The sequence below is a fragment of the Athalia rosae genome, chromosome 1 (assembly GCF_917208135.1).
Source record: "Athalia rosae chromosome 1, iyAthRosa1.1, whole genome shotgun sequence".
Lineage (NCBI taxonomy): Eukaryota > Metazoa > Arthropoda > Insecta > Hymenoptera > Athaliidae > Athalia > Athalia rosae.
The window spans coordinates 6172566-6189186 of record NC_064026.1 but is presented as its reverse complement, the minus strand read 5'-3'; the positions used below and the strand labels follow the sequence as shown (position 1 = coordinate 6189186).

The 16621-nt window shown below is 39.5% G+C and overlaps 3 protein-coding genes across 4 annotated transcripts in view; 2 read left to right on the top strand and 1 right to left on the bottom strand.

Moving 5' to 3' along the window:
- The window catches only part of LOC105688907 (putative uncharacterized protein DDB_G0271606), a 64695-nt gene extending 55652 nt beyond the window's left edge, over positions 1–9043 (bottom strand). The window contains exon 1 of the mRNA XM_048655736.1: positions 8979–9043. The gene's annotated coding sequence lies outside the window, so the exon portion shown is untranslated. The remainder of the gene's footprint in view (positions 1–8978) is intronic.
- On the top strand, positions 1990–8957 carry LOC105689128 (thyroid adenoma-associated protein homolog). The gene is made up of 16 exons (XM_012405939.3): positions 1990–3200; positions 3285–3399; positions 3586–3784; positions 3853–3993; positions 4072–4728; positions 4798–4904; positions 4980–5301; positions 5359–5607; positions 5681–6070; positions 6137–6412; positions 6470–6667; positions 6749–6942; positions 7018–7621; positions 7701–7842; positions 7944–8206; positions 8277–8957. The coding sequence occupies exons 3-16, from the start codon at positions 3614–3616 to the stop codon at positions 8613–8615; spliced, it is 4053 nt and encodes a 1350-aa protein (XP_012261362.2). The 5' UTR covers positions 1990–3200; positions 3285–3399; positions 3586–3613; the 3' UTR covers positions 8616–8957.
- A 352-nt stretch (positions 9044–9395) lies between the features above and the next one.
- LOC105688580 (uncharacterized protein CG43867) overlaps positions 9396–16621 on the top strand; it is a 58123-nt gene continuing 50897 nt past the window's right edge. Inside the window, exon 1 of one of the 2 annotated variants that reach the window (XM_012405042.3) lies at positions 9396–9911. The gene's annotated coding sequence lies outside the window, so the exon portion shown is untranslated. The remainder of the gene's footprint in view (positions 9912–16621) is intronic. The other variant, XM_012405017.3, reaches the window with a different exon arrangement.

The window sequence follows — 16621 nt, the reverse complement described above, 5'->3', positions numbered from 1 at the left end:
CCATATCTTCGGATCCGCCGACATGTACCGACCCCCGAAGTCTCCCTGTTTTTCGAGTAACTTTTTCTCTTTCACTCGTTCCCGGTTTCGCTTTGATTGAGAAGTACGTTACGACTCGAGAACAATTTTCAAGTTTGCGGTTTAACCGGATCGGGGATATGCGAGGACGATTGAATCAAACGATTTCCCGGGTCTTTGATCAAGAGGAGGGAGGTGATTGAATCGAACTTTTAATGGGTCGTTATATTAGCGCACCGTATCCGCACACTTTTGTTTTATAATCACGCTCCGCAGTCAGGAGTCTGCGGGAAAATCGTACGCGCAGAGGTCATCGCCGAGATCGATCCGATCGATCATGTACGGTATTAACTAATGATAACTCAATAACGCGATATTGCGTACCCCGAAAAAACCCGAAAAAAAAAAGGAAGAAACGAAAGAATGAAACAAGTAATACCTTTCGTACCGGACGACTATACCTATGCTCGTGAAAGCCCTGCAGATATTGGTCCATTGATTGAATTTCGTAATAATCAAGTCTCTCATCTACAAGTTTTAGGATGGGGAAACCAGTCGGCGTATATGATGTAGGACTCCTGCAACTGACAATCGATGTATGTATGATAATAATTCCGCACGTGCATGTGTGAATTCGTTCGAGCGTCTTAAAATAAATATTATCTTGAAATTTAACGCGTTCTTCGCCACTGATTAAGGTCATCCGTAGAAATCTGGAGGCTCTTCGAACAACCCGATAGAAATCATCTGAAAACTTTCAAGTCCAAAATATGCTTCGTCGTTATACTCTACAAGAGGTCCTACTATAGAGACGAGGAGAAAGTGATCGAAAGTCTGAAAATTATTCAACTAGTTCACGAGTGCTGAATTTGTTGCGATTATCATTATTGTTGTTAAAAATGTTGTTGCTCTCCTTATCATATCTCGTACAGTTAAATAAGATTTCACGTTCTACTAGATTTTCCATCCGGTTTTATCTCTACACACGTATGAGGGAATTCAAGAGTGATTAAATCCTCGTTTGAGACTAATATTACCTAATTAAACGCGAACACAGTTACACCAGTTTCGAGTGTTGTTATACCTGCCGCCGTTTGAAGTTGTTTCAAGTTCAAAAGCATTTATCTACCCCATTTATAAATTGGGCCGAATAATCCTTACGTTACATTCGTCAAAATATTTTCGCAATTCTTTCCCTCTTTTTTTTTGTACTCTTTCCTTTCCATTAGCTAGCGTGCGCCTCATCTCGTGGCGATGTACCGTTTTAAGTGATTATTTACAGCAATTATCGAGAGAAGTTACAGTAACTAATACGTGTACATTATACCTATAACGTGATCTCAGCGATAACTGTGTATGTATGTTACTGGAATACGACCATTGAAAATTGCGGTTATTACATCTCATCGTTGACTGCAGGTAAGAAACGATCTACACAAACCACTGCAATAACACGTGAGAACGTTAAAGATTCGAACGGGTGTGTGAAAATACATGCTCTCCCGACGTGTAAACAGGTATGTATATCTGCCTTTATAGCTTATGAGACGCGACTTTAGAAAGGGTGAAATAATCCCCGTCCCGTAGAAATTGCATCCGGTTCAGATTATGGGTATCCTTAAAGGGGTATCCGTGGAACGATCCCTGTAACATAAAGGACGAATAGGTACGTCCCTATCATCGAAGGATTTCGAAGATACCTAGACGACGTAGGAGGTATTATGTAGGGTGTAATAAATCAGAATAAGGGCGCAACGGTCGGACGGTCCGCATATATGTATAGTAGAAGCTGTTGAAATGAATTAACGAAAAAATGTTAGAAGTCGGAAAATTTGAAAAGCTTAATTATCCCACAGACGGCGGTGCATGGCGTCGGCTAGACGTGATTATAATACCCCGGTAATAGCACCCTCATTATGAAATACACTGGTGTACGCGTGTGTGAACATTATATCAACACGTTTAAGGTATATGCGGTGAAAAATTTTACCTCGATAATCTTACATTCCAGGTAAAACTGAAAGAAAAACTTTCACACCGTAGATATGGATAGCTTATACAACGTACCATATACTAATTGAATCCTCGCGAACAATTACCGATGATTTTATTTTCCATGAAATGGTAAACGCTCCGATGGACTGCGAACCATTGTAGAATTGGATGTTGTTAAATCGATGAACGGTGAACGAAGTGGGTAATATAATACCGATACCGAAGAAAGTAATGATTATTTTTATTGTGTCCTACCGAGAATTCATTTATATTTGTTGAGAACGATCGTAATCAATTCCGTCGGAGTTACCCTCGGATTATGAAAGAAAAAATCTTTCAATCTATTTATTCGGCAACTTTAACTGGCTTATCGAAATAGATGATGCCGACAAATATAGGAACTGCAGCACGGTGAGAAGGATTTTCTCGTTTGGACATAGCCGGATGTTGGGAAAATTTTGAGTGATGGTTTTTAGAGCCCGTGACGAGGTAGGGGATCCGTGGAAGTTTGATGAAAAATAGTAAAGAAAAAATGGGAAAATAAATAAATAAAAAAACAGACGAAACATGCGGTAACCATTCGAATTCTGCCAGAAATAAATGTCTTACGATTTCTCAAAGGTGGATGGAGAAATGCGAGCAATTTCCCCTTGAATTGCCAATAGGTATACGACCGCGTGAATTGAAAATCTATATTTTCCTATTCTATAGCCAACCGGTCGTCGTCTAACAATGAGATATGTCTCGCCCAATCCCAATCCCCTCCAATGCACAGATAATGCCTTATATATTGGATATATATTTATCGAATTTCAAAGCGAACAAAGTAGAACGAATGGAGGGATGTCTATGGGATTTACTGATTGAAGAGCAGCGTAACACGTTAGATTATTGGGATTTTATATATACTTGAAAAGTCTTTCGTGCTTCCAATGAAAATGTAGCTATTCCCTATCCGTTCTACTGAAAAATAATCACAAATATTTTTGAATAATGAGGGGAAAAATAGAATCTCAGAAGAATCCATGTTTAATTTATCAAATTCCCGCTGCGTAAAAATATAAATTTTTAAAAACGCCTCTATTTTCCGACTGTAGGTAGCGACACATATCGGTTACAACAATGTAGTCCCGAAGATTTTTAAAGGGCTGTAGTAAGCTGTTCCAAGAGGGTTAGGTTTTATTGAGGTTAGATCAATCTGTTTCCAGATTCGTAGTATAATTAAAATATAATACATGTAATTACTGTCATTGATCCAAATATTTCATAAGGATCACGTTGGCAATATACGTGATGGCGATCACCTGTATTTTTGACATTACCTCTTTCATCGTCTGCTACTTGGAGCCACGCGACCTGTCATTCTGATCATCAAGAACTTGAAGGGTAAGTTTATTAATGAAAGCCACCTGAATTTTGCGAATAGATACCAGTTTATAGAAATTCATGTTATTGCACACTAATTAACTGGAAATACGATGTGTAAAGCAATTTTTTAGCAGAACTAATTTTTTTATAAAATTATTGTACGCATAGATGGTATTTAGCTAATAATTTGCTGCTTGATTCTAGATCATCTAACAATAAGTCGAATTTGAGAATGGCTATGCCCAATAAAGAAGAACTGAGAAAGACGCTCAAAAATTTAATAGTCGATAAGAAAAATGGGAAGTTGGATATTCCAGAAAGGTTCAATAATCAAGATGAAAAGTGGAGGGGTGTGATAGACTATGAAACACTATGGAGTTGCGTGAAGCATTATTGTCCCGAGGTTGGTGGTAGTATATTATTGGCAAAATGTTATCTGTTCTGCAAGCTCTGTATCCCATTCAATATCAGGTCAGACGAGATGTTCTCGAACTTCTGGTGGTTTCCAAGAAGTCTACGCAACGTTTCATCAAAATTGAATATGAATTGATAGAATTATTCCTCAAATATAATCTTGGTGAGAGAATCGAGCTTGTACCATTGATCAAAAAGGTGAGTGATGTGCACTTGAAAGAAGGCAAAGCTGCCTATGCGCTTTGAATTTGAAAAAAAAATTCCTCCTCATTCTAGGCAATAAAACGTACCAGGGACAGCTTGGTTGTTCTTCAGAGAGAATATTTGAAAACTGTAAAAATTCAGAATTTTCAAGGCAACAATGTTTGTCACATAGATCAGTCTAAACATGCTGAAAATGACGCACAAAACATTGCTTTACGGGATGAACTCAAGAACTTGATAGATGATTACGAATTGTTTTTAGTTTCCTTGCGAAAAATTTGCATTCACAATTTATATCCAACTGCGAATTACGAACGTAGACGTTCTAGTTTGCAAATATTGTGCCACATGGAAGATATTTTAGATGCAGAAACAATCGAGTTAGAATGGAATAAAAGTCAGGCTAAAGTGCTGTTCGATTGTCTTCTACTTGATACATACGAGACTAATAAAGACATGGTGTACAAGATAATAAAATCAATACCACCCACTCTCTTGGAACTAGATAATGAAAATACTATTTCTGAAATCATTGAGACTGCAATTGGACTTGCTAATAGCATAAGACCAATTGATTCGGCTACTGCAGCTTATATGTTCAAAGTTTGCCTTGCTTCACCGATCGTTGTTAGAAATGTCGTGCATCAAAGACCAGAGTTTGATAAACTCAGTACCGACAACGATGATGTACATCTCACTCTTGTGATTCTCCTGATTGCACAACTTCAGGTATGTTAAATTCAAATGATATCTTTACTGTTTTTAATTTCTACTTTAAAGCTTTTTTTCATAATGCAGAAGCCTTTGGAAATCGCCAAGGAGAATATTGTAAAAGCTGCTAGCAGACATTCTCTGTATGGCTATCTTTTCTGCATAAGACATTTGATAATCAATCGCTACTTAGAGTAAGTATCATTGTCATAGGACATTTATGGGGTGATGTGTCGGTTCAGATCTCTTCTAATTGGTTTGTTCTTCAGCAAATGTCCAGGGGACGTAAAATGGAGAAAAGCCATAGCTGATCTAGTTACAATGTGTTTTGACTTGAACAACGCAGTAGGGCAGATTGTGAATAATTCATCACCAGAAGGTCACTTGCCAATGGACCTGAACCCACGTAATCTCTCAACATCATTATTCGATTCAGATTTAATGGAGTTTGAAAAAGTAACAACACCTCAAATGGTGCTTCTTTGCGCTTGGCGCACCGTCAAAGAGGTCAGTTTACTCTTTGGCTATCTGACTGCTAAATTACCCATCGACGAACCCGATGAGACTACAGGTCTTCTGACAGAAAAACAGGTAATCATTTATCCCCAGATGTTTGGAAACTGATGTTACAGCTCAAATTATTGCTAGGTCATCAATATTGGCGAACATTTCGTAACTCTGCTGAGTGAAACCAAACACAGAGGTGCGTTTGAACAGGCACATGTTGGTTTTGGACAATTGTGCGGACGGTTGTGGCATCAACCCGAAGGAAGAACGTTGAAAGAACTGCCCAAGATATGGTTGTTGGAATTGTTGCTAGCAGTCACCGGATTATCTCCAAGAGACAGTAAACTTTGTGCTACCAGACGAAGCGCTGGTGTGCCATTTATGGTGCAGGTCAGAAATTCACAGTCTATTGGATTTGAAAATAAAACTGAACAAAGCCTATTCTACACATCTACAATTGCAGGCCCTCCTCACTTCAGAGGAATCTTTAACAGCTGTTATTAAGAGTGGTGGTAGTTTTACGTTCCACTCAACTATGCGAATTCTTCTTGGATTAACAAGTTTGAATGATGATGACGATGATTTGGACACGAGATTGATTTCTCTGATCTACAAAGACACTGCATTTACCCAATTCAAAAGTCTTTTATGTGCTACCAATACCGACACCAGTACAATCATAAACGATGCTAACGAAAAGACAAAATGTAGCCGAGTTGCAGAAATTAAGACTCATGTTATCAACATACTCAGAGCTCTTTTCAGGCACTGTCAACTAGGAGAATGTGTCAAGCCTTACATAGCCGATGGTGTTATATGTGCTATCAAAAGCTACAACGGAAAAACTTGGGCTGTGAGTAATTTGATGTTCGATAGCTATGTTCTCATCCCTCTTTCATTTGGTTTAATCGTAATGTAGGAAAGAAATGCTGCAACTCTACTGTTCAGCGCTATGGTAGTGCGAATATTCGGTGTTCAAAGAACAAAGGACCACTTGAATTTATCCGTTCACAATAGGATGACCGGAAAAGTGTTTTTCCAGAAGTACCCCACTTTACTTGATTTTATGTACACTGAACTGGAAGAATTTGTTAAGCCAGGAGATACACTAATAAGGCCAGGTGTTCAATCAGTGTTGCTGCTATTGTCTCGATTATACCCAGGCTCTCATAACACCGCAGATTCCAATTGGAAGGTATTTGTCGCATCATTATTGTACACGTTATATAAATTACATTAAACTTATCTCCAGGTTGCAGAATTTCTAAGTATGGTATCAAAGTGTGCAAAAAGTCAAGTATATGAAACTCGTGAGCTGGCTGCTAGAGCCTTAGTGCCATTATTGACAGAAGCAACTGCCCACCTCACATTCTCCAAGATACTTGAAACGATATCAATGGAATCTCAAAATTATTCAAACATCAATATGATTCACGGGTATATTCTGCAGGTGAATTTTGTTTTCGATTTTGCATTGATAAATTCAAGGATATCAAAGTTTTTGTTGAATACCATTTTCATCTTTTTACAGGTATTACAAATCTCAAAAAGCCCAGAGTTTGCTACTTTTGAACCTTCTGCTACACAAATTAAAGATTTTGTGAAGAATACCTTATGGATTCTGGAGAAATTAGAGAGTCGCAAACGAGGCATGGGAATAAGTTTTCCACTGGCTACTACTTACTTGGAAACTCTGTTACAAATGTACAGGGTAAACTCTGAATGGTATGCAACAGCAAAGCGCTTTACATGAATCTCACTGATCAATATTTCCAAATTATAACTCATTATATGTTACAGGCTAGCTAAATGTGTTCAGGATGAAGGCATCGACCTGTTCTACAGAGTTAGACTTCACCTGGTTGAAAATAAAGTATTAAGTAATAGTCCAGGTAGAGAAATTTACGAAGTCGCAGCTGCCAAGTTCTTTACATTTTGGTGCATTAGTTGTAATATCAGTGAATATGACTTATCTGGTTCCAATCAATCAGTGAAAGATAAGTGTCTAAAAAATAGATGGACCCCTCTATTTCACCATGACAACATCGACGTGAGGCTTGTGGCCTGGGGTAAATCTACAGAATTAGTTGGCAGCAATATCGACCCTATATTCATCGGAGTGCAGCTCAAAGAAGCAATTATTGAAGGTCGTAGAGAAATTGAGGATTCGCTCCACGACCCGAATTTGGAAGAGGCAGTCTTTAATTTTTTTTACACTATTTTGACCGACACCAAGAACTGTAATCCATTTAGAACCGAGCCAAAAGCGTTTGAAGGATTGCTTGAAAATCTATTCAGGCATCTGTCAGAGAAGCTTTATGATCAAGAGTACTATGTGAGGGACTGTTTTCTGAGGTTGCTAGGAGTAGTCTACGGGGATGTGTCTCAAACGTCAACTGTATATGTCAGTATAAAGCAAGTTTCTTTGAAATAGCTTCTAATTCAGTCCTATGATGTGTCTGATGCTTCAAACCCTTTTGCAGAATTTCCTGAGCTCTGACGACAAGGAGACGATTTATGAGCTATTCTTTAAAAATTCTTGGATGGACACCTGTAGCAATGATTGCAGATTGGCTGTTGCCCAAACAATCTCCAATCTGTATCAACCAATGGCCGAAAACAATGGTGAGTATTTGCAACATTTTGATGTACCCACATTTTATGATTTTATTGTTTGATTTGCAGTGTGTCATCGATTGTGAAAAATTATTCTTATACGTTTTCAGACTGCTTTGCGATCTACTGGTGGACGATACTTTTGAATCTGCTAGTTGACGACGACAAGGCTGTACGAAATTATGCAGCGGATGTAGTTTGTAAACTAAAAACTGAAACATCACTGGTATGTGATGTGGGTATAAGAAAGCAGTTCTTTGAGAAATTTTTGAACCTTGTTGCAAAAGAGCGGCCGGATGTGGCCATGGCAGCATTGTTTTCTTGGGGTGTAGCAACTTGGCGCGAAGAAGACTATGAGATGGATGATACTGATGTAAGTGAAAGTTGGTTGCAGCTTTTCTGTGACTTTTGATTTTCTATTTGGAAATTGTGTTGTTACACAGGTATTCAACAAGTGTAGGAACTACGACAGCTTCGAGCAACTAGAAATATCAAACCTCTGTTTGACGTCGCTAAAGGAAATTGGAATAACCTACCCTCTGAATACTCGACTTCAATCAAGGACAATACAGTGGTTACAAAAATTATACGACTGTGAGGTTTCCTTTGAAACTTTGCATGAATTTGTGAATATTCACAAAGAATGTATTCCCACGCTCGGCAACAAATTGGATGACTACTTGGATCCAACCTATAGCGATAAGTTGCAGCAAGTTTTAGCATTTAAACAATTTACTAATTTACTATCCAATCAGTGCAGCAACCCCGTGGAGTTAAGATAAGCTCAAAAGTTTTCTTAAAAAATTCAATGATTCCTATTCATTGTCCCAACACTCTGTACAAGTACAAAGTAACAATGTATATAGCTATTTTTATAATTTTTACCGGCATGTTTGTTTTTAGTTTTCTGAAAACATTCTTACAATTTTTTTATCGATACTACCTTCTGTTCTATAATTTATTGTCAACTAAAAAATGGTAGATATTTTCAAATTTCTATCACGATTGCCAAATTTCAATGAATTCTGAATCGTGAAAGTGCCAAACTGTAATGATGAGGTACTCAAGTGACAAGAGTGATTGTACAAATGAAATCAGAAAAATAACAAAAATTGCACAAAGAATGAAGATTCAATTATTCTTACCTGGTCATGAGTTCCCCCGCTGACCCCCACGATGTCACAAAAGCCATCAAAGTAAATGCGTCGATAATGGAATGATGCAATTCCAGCATTACCATTGCGTTACAAATGTAACAAGCAGTAAAGTGGATCATTGATGGGGCTGTAATATCTGCTCCACCTCCTCCACGGGGTCGTAGTGTCCAGGGGTAGGGGCAGGAAGCGTTTAATCTATCATTCAAGGCAATCGTTGGCATTGCGACTGCACGATTATGGCCTCGGTTCGTTTGAATAAGTAAAAAGATGCTCGGAGGACGTTTATTGCCCCGTTTCGTTGAATAATTGATTTTGAAAAATCTCCGCGCCCCGTAGCTCCGAATGCTATCCCAACTCCCGAGTGCACATACCGCCAACTTCTCCGACTTTAGCAGCTATAGTTATAGCTGTTGAAACTCACGCGATGCGACACCCCGCCACGAGCTGTCGCCACGGAGGCGAGTTTCCGTTCTCCTATCCCCACGAACCAAACGGTAGGCACACGTACAATTCAAGAATTTAATGCTGCCCCTGGCCCCTGCTGCTGGCAGGACTCGTAACAGTTTTTCAGTGTCAGTATATCTCCGGTTTAATATCCGTGGACTGTGACTGACCGTATGCGACAGCCGCTCGTACGATCATCGTTAAGTGTACCTGTTTTTTTGGTATAACGTGTACTGATATCGCTGTCAAAAACTTAGCCTGTTAAACATGGCGAGTGTGAGTACGGTTATAAACTGTTGTTTGAATCGTCTATGATATAAAACTATGGTAAAGAGACATCTTGTTCCCGTGACGCCGCTGTGTGTGTGTTTATATATTTTGTCATTATCATTTGAAAATGGAGAGAAGTTCCCCTCCCTGGGATGCTAAACGGTCGCTTATTCTAAGGGCGTTTAGTGATACTCTCTGCGTTGTAAGGTAAGCCAATTATTTGTTAGAAAATCAGACCTTACTACCTGGCGTTTTTTAACCGCCACGTATCGTCGATGTCAGGGTACGTGTTACCCTATGATATTCACGACACAGGGTGTCAAAAGATCCACCCTTAAATATCTGACCTACTTGCCATCGATGCACAGGCTACAGCTGTCCAGAGGTCCGTCGATATTGTTTCAAATATCGAACACCCCATTACAATCCCTAGCAAATAGTAGCGATATAACGTACACATTTTCTCTACCACTCTACGCAGCGTTAGCTGTGTTCAACAATCTTTTATATTCACAGGCTTTTTCGTTGTTTTTAAAAATATACTACGAACGTTTATTGTGTATTTATAACGCCAGGGATGATATCGCTGCTCCTCGACACAACAAGCAACACGTCTATTTACGATACAGGTGAAACCGCAGATATTCGAAAGAAGACGTAACTTCTCACGTTGCAAGTACAGCTTTATTAATTTAGCATCTACAACCATAAAAAATCAGAAGCAATTTCATCCGCGTCTTTGAGTTGTTCAGCTGCTTCGATTCTCTGTGGTTTTCTATAATTGATGTGGTTAAAAATAGAGCCCATACCCTAAATAGGGATAATCCGTAGGTGGATGAATCGGATTATAACGAGTATAGTTGTAGCGATAAAATAAGTATAACGAACTATGACGTTGTGTAAAGGAAGCATAAGCCTCAGAACTAACTTGAGAGTTGAGATTTAGGGTCAAGGGTGAGTGTACTCATAAAATATAGGTATTTCTGGGACCCTTTTACGTTAGTCACAATAGGGCCGAGCCGAACTCGTCTTGCAGCTTCGACCGATTTCTAGTTTCTTTACCGCTTCGAAACGAGCCAGCCTTGATTTTCCTCCAGCATTTATTCATCGTCTGGCGTATGTCCCGTCACCACGTACTTACCTTTAGCCATTTTTCAATCATAACACATTACACTTTCCTGACGTCGTTAGTCCGTACCGCAAATTACAAATAATCACGCAATGTAGGCCATATTTACCTATCCTTACAAGGGCCATCCGATATTAGATTACGCTTGTAACACAGGAAGGGTTGCGTAATCTTCGTCCGTCGTCACATATTAGGTGTATATAGGTATGCAACCGATGAATATTTTATAAATCATCGCGATAATTGCCTTATTCGTTATTACGTTGGCGGTTAAACTGATTTATACGTTCGCGTACAACATTGCATCATGTGAGAATAAATTTTCCTTCCATTTTCCCCCCTCCCCCCTTCCCCCCCTTCCCTTATTTCTTTCCTTCATTCCTCTGCAATGGTCATGTGCGGTATTCAGAAGTTGTTAATTCGCTTCGCTAATCTCGCTCCTTGTATAGATTTTGTCGCGACTAACACGGATAATTTGTGCCGATCTTAATTAAGGTCAAATGCACCGTTACAGTACATACGTTGGTTGTGTACGGCGATGTTCAGAGGAAAATGGAAATATGGGTCAACGTGGTGGAGGGAAAAATGTTCTATTTACAGGGGAAAAAAACCCCTCGAAAAATCTGTCCAAAGTTAATTTTCCTTTTACTGTAACCTCCCGCTCGGAGTCCCTCGGATTTTTCCACGCGTTTCTTATAACGTCCGAGATTGAACTTCTGAAAATCCGCGGGGCTCAATCGACTCATCGTTTTTCTATGCAAATAACGCGTCGAAAGAGAGGAGGACGCGCTATTTTCTCAATCTCTCGCGAAACTTGACTACCGGCAAAAAAATAAAAAATCTCGAAAGACTTTTCAAGAAAATCCGGGCGATGGAAAGAGACACTTTTTATTCGAAGTACGAATATATATATGTGTGCACATTTTACATAGTAATATATGAGCCCTTTCGATAAAATGTATAGCGTGGCGAGCGAACAAAAAATTTCGATTATTTCGACGGCTGTAAAACTTCGAAGCCCAATTCTATTGAAATCTGAAACTCTATTGTCATCGTCGCCGTCCCACTTGATATCATTATCGTCTTGGACCAATTTTTCTTTTTCTTTCATAAGTCTTATTAGAATAACGTCGGATTTGATAATAGGAAATATCGTCACCATGCGCGGTGTATGAATAACACCAGCTGTATATTATGGATTGTGGATGGCATATTACAACGAATATAGCCGCGATGTGTGTATAATGAAACGACCACTGTAGTGAATGAGACAGGTGCATAATAAAGGCAACGCGACTGACGTATTCGGTACAATGATCGATCTTTCAAACACAATGCCATGGGGCCACATGTACGTACAAATGTGTTCCGCAATATTCTCGGATATTACGTAACGAAGTTTCTCGAAATTCCCTCATTCGTTGTCGCACATTCGAATTCGGCATACATACAATAGAGTGCATCGATTGATTTTCGATCTTTCGTGAGTTTCTTTTGTTGGCGAGGCGAAATTTTCTTTTCACCTCCCTTCGCCTTTGCAGTTTCTGCCTTTTCCTCGGCTTCTCCTAGCTCCGAGTCCAAGTCAATTATAACCAATGCCACAACTTAGTCAATTAAGCCTCAAACGAATTAGAGGCAATTACTTAAGTTTGAGAAATTTGCTTCAAACCTGCACCCGCTCTGTATACCGACTCCCGTAGATTTCCCTCGCAATTCATTTCGTGACAGATGTTGTTGATACCTTAGCTCCGCTCAAATTGCAACTGACGACGACAAACTCTCATCCGAAGACGAATTTACTCTACGCGAATGAAAATTGAAATTACCCGCTCGTATCAACGAACGTAAACGCCGATGCCGACGCACCTTCTCTCGCGTACGCGACACGAACTTTATTTTCCTACTTCTTTAATATATAAATTTTTTTTTTTATTTCGAGGAGTTTTTTCTGCAAGAATTACATTATCCCCTTCGTGTGTACCGCCTGTACGCCCCGCGCAGCCGTACGTAAAAGAAAAACCAGGGGCTACCGAAAATATTTCACGCTCCCGTAACAACGACGAAGATATGGTCAGAAACATCCTACGTGTGCGGACGTATGTGCGAGGCATAAATATGGCACGTATACGTGTATAGGTATAATTCGAAGCAAGATTTGCATCTAGGGTGACGAATAAATTTGGCATACAGCTATCGAGTCGCGTTATATGGCGAAAGTATAACTGGAGAAGGACGTTCCGCGTTGCCCCCGTTGCACGTTCCCTTTTTCTCTCCTTTTTCTCTCCTTATTTTGCCCCTTTTCCAGCTCTTATCCTCTTCCTGTTATTCTCAAGCCTCTGCAGCAGCCGATGCGATCCAGAAACAGATCATATAGTATGCGGAGGATCCTGGAGCCATAAATAATACATGCGTTGAAGAAATACCGACATAAAAATCGCGTTCGAGAAATGGGATAGGCATAAAATATATACCTACACACACACACACACCTCTACCTGCTATCATGTCCGCGTACGCCGATGTCTTTTTCTCTAACTTTAAACCGTCGTATGCGTGCATCTACGGTTTTTATTTCCCTGAACGTGCGGAGCACATAGTAGAACATCTATCGGGAACATCTGTAGTTTCTCGCGTATACGAGGCGACGAGGCAAAAAAAAAAAAATACCGTACCAATGAAAAATGAAAACACCGGAATTATACCAAAAAATCGCGGTTGTTTGAAATAAAAAAAACCATTGGGAGCGTCGTCGCTGGACCGTCGCTCGTCGTAGGGCAGCGTACCCCGTGTGTCATGTAGTTTACAGGATGGTGCTGGCAGCTCCGTGTCACATACGTATGAATACCGCATGGTACGTGCATTTTGTACGTGCATCATATGAGCAGTACATACGTGCGTGTTTCAATGTTCATCGCGCACATGTAGGTATATACGTGTATCCTACGCCCGCGTTTCACAAAGGAGAAGAGAAGCGTTTTAGCGTTTTGTAATCGAAAGGGAGCAACGACCTCGTCGCTTTGTCAATTTCTTCATTTTTATTCCCGCTGTTGTTATAGGTTTTTCCTTCGGATGTTTCTTTCGTTTTTTCCTTACCCGCGCGCTCTATCTTTTTCTTTCTTTCTTTCTTTCTTTTTTTCTTTCTCCCCTGTACCGCGCCGGTACAGTGCGACCCCTGCAGCTGAGCTTTGCGTGCCGCAGATTCAAGATTCTCCGACCTCGGCGACGACCCGAAATCCCTCACCCTCGACTCCCCCTAGAGTCAACGATCATCGGTAAAAATTTTGTTTTTTCCACCCTTATTTCGCAAATCTCTTTCTTTGTTTTTCTCTCTCTCTCTTTCTTCCCACACTTGATTCCAAATTTCTCTGCCCTCCGCATCGCCTTTCCAGCTCCTTCACTTTTTCATTTTTCCTTGTTTTTACGCCGGCCCGCGGGTTAATTTAAAATTTATTCATGGGCAAAACATACAGTATAGCACTCGGCATCTTTGTGTATGTATAGGCACCTACACCCTATGTATAATGTAACCAGCGCCCTTGGGAAAGACAAACCGGCGGCCTATGAATACGTAATTTTATTACAATTAGGAAATAAAGACTATACGTTCGATCCGAGCATAGGTATATACGCAGTAATTTTCATTTTCATTTTCATTTTACTTCTGCTACTCGTTTTCGTCCTCTCGTAGAATCCTACCCCATATTTTTTCTCTCGCTCTCGAGATCTTCTCTCTCCCCCTCCCCCCTCCCCGCCCCTTCTTTCTTCTCCTCTCTTCCTCCTCGCGACGTTCACATACCTGAATATTTAATTAGCTGTTAGTACATACTCGCGGACGCGCCGTACCATATAGTATGTAAATCGTAGGTGTATGTACGTGCGGATTATATGCACATACGCTATATTTGTGTATAAACTGTGAATTTGGGAATTGTAATAATTAATATAGCGTTCCATTATGGGATTATTTGGTTGATCATAAATGCATGCGCATTTGTGCCGCGGGGTACAGCGATGCGGGAAGATTAACAATAATTAATATTAATTGGGAATGCATGAAATTAGAATGGTAGATAACGCATGGAAAGAAAATCCTGTTCTCATCGAAACTAGAAACGCGAGATGAAACGTCGCGTTGCTATGAGTCGATCGTGCGGTTAAATGAGCGCGTACCGATTGGTGTCGTTGCAGCATTTTGCTTGTGGGCCGATTGGACTTCGCGAAATGTGTGAATCGTGCCACTGAACGGTAATGACATTTTATTCGATTGCTGATTAGCTGAAACGTCGATTTATGGTTTTCCAGTTGAATAGAAGATTGCCGAACCAAAAAATGCCAAGCTTAGCCTTAGATTTTTCTCGAAATTGGGGTCGAGAATCAACATTTTTTTTTATCAAGTTTATTATGCTATTCTTACGTATTTTGACCTCAGGAATCCGAATCTGAAAGAAAAATTGGGGTATCTATAAAAATGACCGAGTAATCGCCAATTTTCAGCTTCTAGGGGTCAAAAATAAAAAATTGATTTTTTAGTCTATCTTAATGTAATTTGAGCTCAGGAATCCGAATCCGAAAGAAAAATTGATCTATCTATGAAAATGACCGAGTAATCGCCAATTTTTCGCGATTTTTGGCATAAATTTGAGGATATCTCAAAGGGAAAAAATCGTAGCTCAATTTACTCAACGGATTCGTGTTCCTGAGGTCAAAATACATAAGAAAAGTGACATACGATCAATTTTAAAAAATAAAAATTTTTGGCCAAAATTTGAAAAAATCCAAAGGGGTACCCCTTGGAATTTTGTCGATTTTGGGCCAAAAAAAAATATTTCATTTTATATGCTATTCTGATGTATTTTGAGCCGAGGAATACGAATCTGAAAGTTAAATTGGTCTATCTATAAAATTAATCGAGTTATCGCCAATTTTTCACTTTTCGGAGCAGAAAAATCGAGATATCTCAAGTAGAAAAAATCGTAGCTCAATTTACTCAACGGATTCGTGTTCCCGGGGTCAAAATACATAAGAAAAGTGTCATACGATCGATTTTAAAAAATAAAAATTTTTGGTCAAAATTTGAAAAAATCCAAAGGGGTACCCCTTGGAGTTTTTTCGATTTTGGGGTCAAAAATGAAGTATTTTAAAAATTGATCACACGACACTTTCCTAACGTATTTTGACCTCAGGAATCCGAATCTGAAAGCCAAATTGATTTATTTATGCAATTGATCGAGTTATCCCCAATTTATTGATCTAAAAAGTGAAAAATCAAGGATATCTCGATGGAAAAAATCCGTAGATCGATAAAAAAAAACCCTCAATGTGCTCGCGAAGTATAATGATGTGAAATTGAAAAAAAAGTTACGGGTCAAAAATGTAGACGACGAATGAAATCAAACGGGGGCGCAACGCTAGTGTATGAAATAAAATTTGGTATACGAAAACTAAAGCAACTAGTAAAAGCTATATTACGTGGAATGAAAAAGACGAAATATATGTGCGGTTCGGTTGAGACAGTGAGGATCAAAGGGTCTACGTCGCACAGCGCGAGTCGTCGTCGCAGTTTAAAATTGGAGGCGGTGTTATTTCTAGCGAGGATTCGTTTCCGGTCTGCTCCAATTTGTATAATTACTGTTTTCTCTCGAAACAACGTAGGTGTGTATACGTATTACATATAGTCGTATACGCACAGCTATTATGCCCTTTCCGAATGCAATCTCTTGATAAAAATAATCCCTCGATGAAAAGATGGATAGAAATGTTTCTAGGGGACACGGCAACAACATCGCTC

What these genes read in the sequence shown, in the direction of transcription:
- LOC105689128 (XM_012405939.3), top strand. Translation starts at nt 3,614, where the DNA reads ATGGCTATGCCCAATAAAGAAGAACTGAGAAAGACGCTCAAAAATTTA. An exon ending in GTGTGCCATTTATGGTGCAG is followed by an intron (nt 5,608 to 5,680) that starts GTCAGAAATTCA and finishes CTACAATTGCAG; the next exon opens with GCCCTCCTCACTTCAGAGGA. An exon ending in ACAACGGAAAAACTTGGGCT is followed by an intron (nt 6,071 to 6,136) that starts GTGAGTAATTTG and finishes ATCGTAATGTAG; the next exon opens with GAAAGAAATGCTGCAACTCT.